This window comes from Manacus candei, unplaced genomic scaffold (assembly GCF_025592945.1).
Source record: "Manacus candei isolate 608988 ecotype Guabito, Panama unplaced genomic scaffold, ASM2559294v1 h1tg000082l, whole genome shotgun sequence".
Classification (NCBI taxonomy): Eukaryota; Metazoa; Chordata; class Aves; order Passeriformes; family Pipridae; genus Manacus; species Manacus candei.
Window position 1 is genome coordinate 2,575,383 of NW_026138130.1, and position 10,984 is coordinate 2,586,366.

The 10,984-nt window shown below is 61.5% G+C and overlaps 1 protein-coding gene across 2 annotated transcripts; it reads left to right on the forward strand.

Moving 5' to 3' along the window:
- The first annotated feature begins 1,365 nt into the window (after nucleotides 1-1,365).
- GRM2 (glutamate metabotropic receptor 2) lies at nucleotides 1,366-10,692 on the forward strand. Of its 2 annotated transcripts, XM_051811366.1 has the most exons (6): nucleotides 1,366-1,489; nucleotides 4,297-4,917; nucleotides 6,381-7,218; nucleotides 7,927-8,990; nucleotides 9,871-10,045; nucleotides 10,582-10,692. In XM_051811366.1, exons 2-6 carry the CDS (start codon nucleotides 4,459-4,461, stop codon nucleotides 10,653-10,655), a joined length of 2,610 nt encoding a protein of 869 aa, XP_051667326.1. In that variant the 5' UTR covers nucleotides 1,366-1,489; nucleotides 4,297-4,458; the 3' UTR covers nucleotides 10,656-10,692. The 2 variants fall into 2 exon arrangements, with proteins under 2 accessions (XP_051667326.1, XP_051667327.1); XM_051811367.1 differs by lacking the exon at nucleotides 1,366-1,489 and having other exon boundaries at nucleotides 4,239-4,917.
- The last annotated feature ends 292 nt before the right edge of the window (nucleotides 10,693-10,984 follow it).

Consider the following 10,984-nt stretch of genomic DNA (forward strand, 5'->3'; position numbering starts at 1 on the left):
GGACGATGCAGCCAGTGCCAAGGTGTGTGTGAGGCTGGTGCCAGGTCCCATCTGCTGGGGGAGAGGTGGGACCATGGCAGGGCCAGCATCCCTTGGCACAGCACATCCTCAGTCCTCCCCAGCTCTCTGTCCCCCCTGCCTCGCAGTGACAAGGTCACCCAGCCCAGGCATCCTCCTGTCCCCAGTGTCCTGCTCCATCTGTGCTAACAGTCTTGAAAGGAGACAGGCTGGTGGGGTCTGGGGTCCTGCTGCCAGGGGACTCCTGGGGGGATCTTGCCATGGGAGCTCTGGGTTCTCTCCCCCAAAACAGGATTGCTGTGGGAACAGAGTCCAGCAGAGCGGGTCTGACTCACTGAAGTCCCCTGACCCACAGCCTGCAGGTGCAGGAGCTGGCAGGGAGGCAACTTAGGCAGGGGCAGTGAGGTGGATATTTTGATGAGATGTCCCAGAAACACTCCTGTCCCCTGTGTTATCCCCTGTCCCATTCTTGTCCCGAAGTCACAGAGCTCTCCAAGGCAGCTGAGCTGCCAGCATAGGGACAGGCAGGGTCCTGGGCAGCTGAAAGGCTCTAGAAGGAGTTTGGGTAAGTGGTGGAGACCTGGAAAGCTAAACCTTGCCAGTGCCTTTGTCTTTGGATGGTCCAAATCCTTCCCCAGCTGGGTGCTTGGACTGATGGTGAGTGCTGAGGACTGTGTGGAGTGCAGAGGGGCAGGGGGGTGATGCTTGGTCCCCGGGTTCCTCCCAAGGGCTTGAGGAGCAGGGGCAGGCCAGGCAAGGGAGGAACAGCACCTGAGGCACCAGCTTGTGGCTGTAGAGCTTGAGCTGGGGCTGGAACCCCTCTTACTGGGCTGGCAGTGAGCTGGGGGGTCTGAGGCCAGGGGAGCAGGTGCTGAGCTGTGCCCTGCCAGGTCTGCCAGGGTGCAGAGCAGGTCCTGCCTGCTCTGGCCATGTCCTGCCTCTGCCCAGCCTGGATTTGACCATCCCTTGCCTGCATCTAGCCATGCCTTGCCTGTGTCTTGCCTGGATCTGGTTGTGCCCTGTCTTCTCTGGCCATGTCCTGCTTGTGTCCCGCCTGTGCTCTGGCTCAGCGTGGCCATCCCTTGCCTGGATCTGGCTGTGTCTTGCCTGTGTTCTGCCTTCTCTGGCCGTGTCCTGCCTGTTCCCTGCCTTCCCTGCCCGTATCCAGCCTCTACCCTGCTCGGACCTGACCATTTGCCCCCGGCTTTACCCCAGCCCCGCCGGTGCCCTGCCTGGCCCTGCCGGTGCCGGAGCGAGCGGAGGGCAAGCGAGGCGGCCCCGGGGGTGCCGCTGCCCGCCGGGCCGGACCGGGGCCGGGCCGGGGCGGGGGCCGGGGCCGGGCCGGGCGGGGGGCGGAGCGGCTCTGCTCGGCTGGGGCTGGCGGAGTGTCAGAGGCGGCGGCGGGAGGCGGCGGCAGCCGCAGCTCCGAGGCAGCCGCGGCACCGGCACCGGCTCCTGGCACATCCCCCAGGTAAGGGATGCGATCCCACCCCGGCGCTCCTGTCCCCGTGGCCTCGGGCCCCGCCGTTCCCCGGTGGCGTTCCGCCGCCTCCAGAGCCCCAGTGCCCGCGGCGAAGCGGCACCGCGACCGGCGATCCCCCGCAGCCGTCGGGGCCGCGGCACGGCGGGGCTCGGCGAACAGTGCCCGGTGCCGGGGCTCCCGGAGCCGCGGGAGGGGAGCGGAGCCCGGGCATCGGCACCGGCACCGGAGGGTCGGGCGTGCGGGCGGTCCGGGTGGCACCGGGGCCGCTCCCGCCGCTCCCCGCTGCCCGGCGCAAGACGCGAGGCTCTGGCAGAAGGTCCTGGGGGGTCCCCGTTCCCCGCCGTGCCCCGGCAGCGCCGAGCCCGCAATAGGAACCCAGCGGGACCCGTCGCCGCAGCCCCCGGCCGGGGCCGCCCGCCGGCACCGGGGCAGGGGAGCGGGGTGACCGCCCGGCGCGGCGGGGACAGACCCCTCCGCCCCTGCTGTTCCCTCGGGTCTCCCCTCAGGGTGTCCGTGCGGGGGGCAGCAGTGGCGTTGCGGGGGGCTGTGTTTGTGCCGGGGCAGCCGGACCTCAGGGCGCGTTTGGGACGGGATGTGGGGCGGCCGCGGTGGCGGGGGGCGCCGGGGGAGTGCCCCGGGAAGGCGCCTCGGTCCCGCGGGGCACCGGGGCTGGCAGCCCGTGGGACAAGGGGGAGATGGGGGCTCCTGGTAGAGCTCAGCGATAGTGGGACCTCTGGGACCCCCGTGGGAGGTGACATTCTCCCGGCGCTCCCGCAGCGCTGCCGCTCCCGCACACGTCCCAGTTCTCACCCACCCCCAGGGGCGCTGGTGTCGGAGAGGTCAGAGCACCTGGCAGAGGATGGGAAGCTCTCAGGGCACGGAGGAATCACGGCCCCTTCTCACCCACCCCACTCGTGATGCGTTTGAGAGGGGAGGCTGCCCGCAGCCGGCAGGAGCTTCCCACTGTACTGTGGCTGTAGGGATGGACTTGGCTCTGCCCTGCCTGGTGCTTCACCTCCCCAGATGTTCTACAGAGGTTCCCGCGGGCTGTCCCCCTGGCACTATGCCAGCCCAGCTGAGCAGCTGCAGGAATGGTGGCAGCCCTGCTCACGCATCCATCAGGCTAGGTGATGGTTTGCCCTTCAGAAGAGCTTGGCCTGAAGGTGCCTTTCATGTGGTAGGTCCTGCCAGCTGCCCCAGAAGAGCTGGACCACAAGGACCCGATCTGGTGCCACCAGACCCCTGTGTCAGGCTCAGCCTGGCAGCGATGGGCTCCATCAATTATCCATGTGCCTGTGCCCTCTTTCCTGCTTTAGGAAACCCTGGGTCCCTTAAAAGCATTCACTGCCTGAAATAAGGCAGGGACTCCTGTTTGTCTGTTCCCCAAAGTCCTTCAAATTGATGGGTCAGGTAGTAGATGTCCTGAGTCGGCTGGAGGCTTGTCACCAGCAGGCAGCACCCAGGGACAGGCACTTTGGGGTGTGGAGGAGGAGGTCTGCGTGTGTCTCATCACCCCACCCTGTTACATCCTGTGGCACACTGCTGCCCACATCCCCCTGGGCATCACCACCAGCTCTGGCTGCTTGCCAGAGGGCTCCTCCAGCACGGTCATTACCTGTCCAGGAGCAGCATGGGGGCATCGAGGGGTGCTCTGCTCCTGCTCGGGGAGAGAGGCCTCAGTACTGGCTGTGGGGAGCTGCAGGGGGGACCAGCACTCTCCAGCATCACCCTCCCACCCTGTGTGCCCCCGTGAGCTCTGCTGAGCTGCAGGCGAGCCCTGAGTCCCACCGCGGCACCGGCAGCTTCCCGTGCCAGAGCAGCCTGAGGCTTCTGGGCTGCCAAGGGGTTTCCTTCTCCCATGGCCCCTGAAACATCAGCCCTTTGGGATTTCAGCAGTCAGCTTCAAATGGGAAACAAATCTCTCCCGATCTGGGAAAAGACAATGGATCTCTGAGGGGACTGCACCTCCTGCCAAAACAAGGCCTGTCTGCTGCAAAAGCCTTTGATTCCCCCGTGCCTCCATGCTTTCTGCAGAGGGAGTCAGCAAACCTGGCTCTTACTTTTACTGAAATCTCTGAATTTAGTATACAGGGAAGGAAGGGGCGGTGGTGAAAGAACAGACTCTGAAGCACCACGACTGCCAGAGCCCCGCATGTCGCTGCGGGAGGATGAAGCCAGTGACGAGTCCCTGCTCCAGCCCTGGTGCCATGGACAGCCCTGGGGGCAGCGGCAGGGCGGGTGGGCTCCATGGTTATGGGAAGGGGATTAAAACAGTGTGGGTGCTGGGTGCTGCAGGCACGGTGAGCTCGTGGCCGGCTGCTTTTGGCAGCGCTCTTGGCTGGAGGTTGGGAGCTGTCGGCACCCCTGATGCTGCTGCGTGGGTTGGGGGCTCAGCTTGGAGCTGGCTTTGGTTCTACCCGCCCAGCCTGGGCTCCCTGTGCCAGGTGATATCCCTGGCTCTTTCCCCCTCCTTGGTATTTTAGGGCTGGCAAGCTGCCCCCTGGCAGGCTGCTCTGCCCGGTGCTGTCAGAGGGGCTAGCTCTGTGCCCACCCCTGTGCCAGTTCATCCCTGGGAGTGCTGTGGGGAGACCAGTGCCTGTGCCCTTCCTTGTCCCCTGGGATCTCTGTCACTTGTGTATGTACTGGGGGTCCCATGTCACTGTGGGAACTATTGCACCTCTTCACCTCACCCTTCTGCCCTTGCCCACCAGTGCAGCACCGACACTGCCCCTGGGGACGGTCCCTGTCTTGTCTTGCAGCCCACAGACCTAGTGGCTTTTCTTTTGCTTTTCCAGGTGCTGAGGGCTCTGCTGGGGTGGTACGACCCCTCTCTCAGTGACACCACGCCGCGCCACCCCCTGCCACCCAATGCCTGGGGACTGCCTTCCCTTGCCTTGAAGGGTGGCAGCAGGTGACACGGGGTGGCGCGGGTCCCCCAGCTGGTGCCAGCACACCCCATGGCGGTCCCCTTGGCCGCCTGGCTGTGGCTGATGCACCTGGCCACCTGCCTGGCTGCAGGGCACGGCATGGCTGGCAAGAAGGAGATCAGCATGGATGGGGACCTGGTGATTGGGGGCCTCTTCCCTGTCCACGAGAAAGGAGTGGGGAGCGAGGACTGCGGCAAGATCAATGAGCACCGGGGCATCCAGCGCCTGGAGGCCATGCTCTTCGCCCTGGACGAGATCAACAAGGACAGGAGCATCCTGCCGGGGGTGAAGCTGGGCGCCCACATCCTCGACACCTGCTCTAAGGATACCTACGCCCTGGAGCAGTCCCTGGACTTTGTCCGTGCTTCCCTCACTAGGGTGGACGGCTCCGAGCACATCTGCCCTGACGGCTCCTACGCTGTCCACGATGACGTGCCCACTGCCATCACCGGCGTCATCGGGGGCTCCTACAGTGACGTTTCCATCCAGGTACTGCCCAGGAAACCCAGCTGTGGGAAACCTCCAACCTGCCATAAGCCATGGGAGCCAAGCCTGTCCTGATTGGGGGTGGTGCATGGCACATGGCTCAGCTCCTCATCCCGGGATGATCTTGATACTCATGTCTATGCTGTGGCAGGCAGAGCAGCACTGTGCCCTCCGCCACCCCAAAATCCAGCCTGAGAGGTGCAGCTGGCTGCAAGGGATATACACATCTGAGGGGCTCAGCCATAGGGCTGCTTGGCCAAAGCAGGGTGGGCACACGAGAGCATTGCCCCCACATCCCCCATGATCCCATGGGAACAGGCACCTCAAGCCTTGGACCTGGCTGTCACCCTGGATGGGATGCAGCTCAGTCCCCAAAACCCGGGGGTGGCCATTGAGCCATGTGCCTGCTGAGACCTAACAAGTCTCCAGCATGTGTCAGACCATGTCTCCCAGTCCCTGGGGTCCCTGAATCCCCCAGCCACAGGACGAAGGAAGCTGGGGCTGGATGATGGAGGCAGCATCCTGGTCCAGCCCACCTGGCCGTATGTCCCTTCCCTTGCTGGGGACCTCGTGTGTCCCCACAACAAGGGGCACTCTCCGGACCCTGGACAGGCAGGTAGCAGCAGGGGCAGAGTGTGGGATGGCTGGGGAGCATGGGGGTCACTGGGGGGTGCATGGCAGGCTGGCATTGCTGTGCTCGGGGACCTTATTGCCGTTAGGGGACTTTGTTGTCGAGATCATTTGTCCACGTTAATTAAGCTGTGTCTCTTGCCTGGGGAGCAGTGAGATGTGGGCAGGCTCCGCAGCCCAGCCAGCACACCCGAGCCCCCCTTGCTGCTCCCAGAGCCTGGGTTTTAACAGCCTCATTAGCAGGCTTTTTTTCCCCTTTGAAGCTAACAAGGGCTTCTGCCAAGGGCTGGAAGGTGCCAGTCCTGCTGGGGCTCCCAATATGCGATGCACAAGTGCCAGTCCCCTTACCCAGCTCTGCAGCATCGCCCAGACTGGGTGGGGGGCTCTGTCCTGGCCTCCAGCCCTCAGAACCATTCCCACCCTGCGCTGTGGGGCTACCAGGCATCCTGGCTTTCTCCTTGCCTACAAGCATGTCCCACAGGTCACCCACGGCAGAGTTTCTGCTTTTGCCACTGGTCTATTTGTCCCATCCACAGACCCAAATTTCAGAGGGGAGTTTTGAAATACTAAAAAAAAAAAAAAAAAAAAAAGAAAAAAAGAGAAATGTACATGTCTGAGGGCTCAGGCACTCTGTGGATATTCCACCTGCTCTTCTTCTCTGGTCCCTCCACAGACCAGGATGCTCCAGGTCAGGGTGGGTTGCTCATCAGCCCATGGTAGTGCTTGGTAGTGCTTGGGAGCACCGTGCAACACTGGATGTTGGGCAGGGGTCCTCCAGTGGGAATGTCCCTTACTGGGCCACATCTTCAGGAACTCACCTCTCCTCCTCCACTCAGGTGGCCAACCTGCTGAGGCTCTTCCAGATCCCACAGATCAGCTATGCCTCCACCAGCGCCAAGCTCAGTGACAAGTCCCGCTACGACTACTTTGCCCGCACTGTCCCGCCAGACTTCTACCAAGCCAAAGCCATGGCAGAGATCCTCCGCTTCTTCAACTGGACCTACGTCTCCACCGTGGCCTCGGAGGGTGACTATGGGGAGACGGGGATCGAGGCCTTTGAGCAAGAAGCCCGCATGCGAAACATCTGCATCGCTACCTCGGAGAAGGTGGGGCGCTCCATGAACAAGAAGACCTACGACGGGGTGGTCCGGGCTCTGCTGCAGAAGCCCAATGCCAGAGTGGTCGTGCTCTTCACTCGCAGTGAAGATGCCCGGGAGCTGCTGGCGGCTGCCCAGAGAGCCAATGTGTCCTTCATGTGGGTGGCCAGTGATGGGTGGGGAGCCCTGGAGAGCGTAGTGGCCGGGAGCGAAGCGGTGGCAGAGGGAGCCATCACCATCGAGTTGGCAGCCTACCCCATTAAGGAGTTTGCTTCCTATTTCCTTAACCTCCATCCCTACAATAACAGCCGAAATCCCTGGTTTCGGGAATTTTGGGAACAGAGGTTTAAGTGCAGCTTCCACACGCAGGACTGTAGCCGGTATTCCCTCAAGGCAGGCAAGTTTGAGCCGGAGTCCAAGATCACGTTTGTGATCAATGCTGTCTATGCCATGGCTCACTCTCTCCACAACATGCACCGGGCACTGTGCCCCAATGACACCAAGCTCTGTGATGCCATGAAGCCCGTCAATGGCAAGAGGTTCTACAAGGACTTTATTCTCAATGTCAATTTTGATGGTGAGTCCAAGGTGGAGGTGGGGTTTGGCTGCCAAAGTGGAAAGAGATGGGTGGTGGGACAGGAAAGACGGAGACCCAAATTTGACCCAAGACCCTCCAGTTCCTCCAGCCTGCCCACACCCAGGGACCTGTGTGCCATGGGCTGTGGTTGTCCCAGGCTGCCAACAGCCCACCATCATCCTTGGGCCTTGTGTCCCCAGTGGAGACATGTGTGGAGAAGCTGGTGAACAATTCCATCCTGCTTCAGCTGGATGGGACCCGCTCCACAAGGAACCCTTCCTTGGAGCGTTCGCTTGCAAGTGTTGTGATTTATTCACATTTCAGGGATTAAAATGAAGGGATACCCTTGATCAGGGACTCACATAGTTTGGGGTGAATTAGAAACATGTCCTCTATGACTTGGGCTGAGCCTGGCTATTCAGCTGTCACTGAGCGCCATGCAGGGTGCACAATTCCCCTCCTTGCCCCTGCAGAGCTGACTGGGGCTGACAGCCTCTCAGGCAGGTGGGGAGGTAGTTCTCCACCTTTGCTTTCCTGCTCCTAATATGTACACAGGCAGCAAGGATGGGACCGAAGGCAAGAAACAGATTAGACATTAAAATGTGGCCATGATAGGATGTGACCCTTTGAAGGAGCCCTGCCTCCAGGCTGGGAGCAAGTGTTCTCCTGCCTCATGGCAGTGACAATCTCCCCTTGTCCTCTCTCCAGCTCCGTTCAGGCCAGCAGACACGGAGAGTGTTGTTCGATTTGATCGCTATGGTGATGGGATTGGGCGCTACAACATCTTCAACTATCACCACGTGGACGGGCGGTATCGGTACCAGAAAGTGGGCTACTGGGCAGAGGGGCTCATCCTCGACACCAGCCTAATCCCGTGGGCTGAGGCCTCCATCCCTGTGTCCCAGTGCAGTGATCCCTGCAAAAAGAATGAAATCAAGAGCATGCAGCCTGGAGATATTTGCTGCTGGATCTGCATCCCCTGCCAGCCCTATGAGTACTTGCTGGATGAGTTCACCTGCATGGACTGCGGTCTTGGTTACTGGCCCAACGAGACCCTGAATGGCTGCTACGAGCTGCCCCAAGAGTACATCCGCTGGAAAGATGTCTGGGCCATTGGTCCCGTCACTATCTCTTGTCTGGGCTTTATCTCTACGCTCTTTGTTATCGGAGTCTTCGTGAAGAATAACGACACCCCCATTGTGAAGGCCTCCGGCCGGGAGCTGTGTTACATCCTCCTGACTGGAGTCCTCATGTGCTACAGCATGACCTTCATCTTCATCGCGAAGCCCTCCACCGAGGTGTGCACGCTCCGGCGCCTGGGGCTGGGCACGTCCTTCGCCGTCTGCTACTCGGCCCTCCTGACCAAAACGAACCGCATCGCCAGGATCTTCAGCGGGGTGAAGGAGGGGGTCCAGCGCCCCCGGTTCATAAGCCCCACGTCACAGGTGGTCATCTGCATGGCCCTCATCTCTTGCCAGCTCATCATCGTCATCATCTGGCTGCTGGTGGAGACCCCCGGCACAGGCAAGGAGACTGAGCCTGACAAGAGGTACATCGTCACCCTCAAGTGCAACAACCGCGACTCCAACATGCTCATTTCGCTCACCTACAATGTCCTCTTGATTGTCCTCTGCACGGTCTATGCCTTCAAGACACGGAAATGCCCTGAAAACTTCAACGAGGCCAAGTTCATTGGGTTCACCATGTACACGACCTGCATCATCTGGCTGGCCTTCCTGCCCATCTTCTACGTGACCTCCAGCGACTACCGTGTAAGAGCTTGAGCTTTGGGGGGCTCTAATAGGGCTTGATCTAAGTGGTCCTGGAGATTTGGGCCCCGTGGGGTTTGTGATTTGGAGATTTGTGGGCCTGGGGAAGGGTCTTCATCCGTACACCTCTGCACTGATGGTCACCTCTGCACTGGGGCATTCGGGACCAGGTGAAAGATCTTGAAAGGCTGTGGCTGAGGGGGTAATGAGTCCTGGAGAGAGGACCCACTCCCTTCCGCTTTGCTAGGGTGAGGATGGAAAATGGCCCTGAGACCTCCAGAGAGCCCCTCAGCTGATCATGGAGGAGTGATGTGTCATCCTTCAGCCTTGTGACATGAAAGCATGAGTCACTGGCCCATCCAGATGTCTCACCCCAGGGCATGAAGGTCAACCCCAGGGCCAGCATGGTCCCTGGGGAGCTGGACAATGCCAGGGACTAGAGAGCACAGGATGCACCCTGCAGCACCTCAGGCTCCCTGGCAGGGCAACCAAACATGTTTCTGACAGGCCTTGAGGACTCGGTGGGGGCAGCTACAGCCGTGGGCTTCCAGAAAGGATCTGCATCCTCCAGAGGGAGTGGGCACTGGGGTGGGGGGTTCTGGGCTCTGCCCCCAGGCACTGTACCAAAGCAGCATGTTGGCAGGGCTGGGATGCTGCTCAGGGTGTACCTGCTTTGCAGGGGTGACATGATCCCAAAAGGGTATTCCCCATCTTCTGCCCATGGGTCTGACAGAGGGATGTGGTGTGGTATGGGGTGGGATGTCCCTGCAGGGTGGAGTCCGTGCCCAGTGGGGCTGGCCAGTGCCACTGGGGCTTCATCCTGCCCTCCGTGGGGTAGACGGTTCGTGGGTGGAGCACCTGATGCCCCCCACTCTGTCTCCAGGTCCAGACCACCACCATGTGCATCTCAGTGAGCCTCAGCGGCACCGTGGTCCTCGGCTGCCTCTTCACCCCCAAGCTCCACATCATACTCTTCCAGCCGCAGAAGAACGTGGCCAGTCACCGCGTGGGCACCGCTCGGTTCAGCGTGGCAGCTGCCAGCTCCAGCCAGTCCCAAGGTGAGCACAGTGAGGCTGGGGAAGGGCTGGGGGGGCAGCATCCCCTTCCTGGTGGGGGTGTGTGTGGGAGTACCCCAGCATGGGCTCCTGAAGGAAAGTGGAGGGTGGGGTAGGGCCTGATGGGAAGTGGGGAGGATGAAGGATGCTGTGTCCCCAGCAGCTCTTCCCTGTCCCTTGTCCCAGTGCCTCATCTCCCAGGACAGCACAGCTGCCAGAGGGGTACTGCTCCTGGGGGCATGTCATTGCTCTGAGGGAACATGGCCATCCCCCAGCACTCTCCACCTCAGTCCCAGGGGGACATAGCCACTCCAGGCACCCTCCACCCCAGCCCAGGGGATTCAGCTGCCCCCAAGTGCCTGTCACCATCCCAGGAACCCTCCACTTCACCCCCCAGGGGCTATGGCCACCCCTGGGCACCTTTCATCAGCCAGGGGGTAAAATAGTCACATTGGGTACCCATAGCCCACTGCAGTGGGGTGCTGTGAGGTGCTGCTGCCAGACCCCAACCCACCCCTGACTGCTGCCTTCCTGGCCAGGCTCAGCCTCGCAGTACGTGCCCACGGTGTGCAATGGTCGCGAGGTGGTGGACTCCACAACGTCGTCCTTGTGAAGGATGGGGGGGCCAGGCTGTGGTGCTGCCACACGGCACCTCCCCAGGGAGAGCAGTGCCCACAGCATGGCCCGACCGGGTGCCGAATGCAGCCGGGAGGCTCAGCCCCTGCCCCAGCACGAGCTACACATCCCACCTGTCAGGTCATGGTACGTGTCACCCTTCCCTTGCACCGAGCCACGTTACATGTCCTCTGCACCCTGCACTGAGCCATGGTGAACATCCTCAACCCCTGCACTGAGCCATGGTGAACATCCCCAAGCCCTGCACTGAGCCACGGCGCATGTCCCTCTGCGTCACCTGCACTGAGCCACTGTGCTCCCCCACCC

Bases quoted from the DNA above. Each gene is read 5' to 3' on its own strand.
- GRM2 (XM_051811366.1), top strand. From the start codon at position 4,459: ATGGCGGTCCCCTTGGCCGCCTGGCTGTGGCTGATGCACCTGGCCACC. The intron at 7,219-7,926 runs GTGAGTCCAAGG...TCCTCTCTCCAG, and splicing joins TCTCAATGTCAATTTTGATG to CTCCGTTCAGGCCAGCAGAC. The intron at 10,046-10,581 runs GTGAGCACAGTG...CTTCCTGGCCAG, and splicing joins CAGCTCCAGCCAGTCCCAAG to GCTCAGCCTCGCAGTACGTG.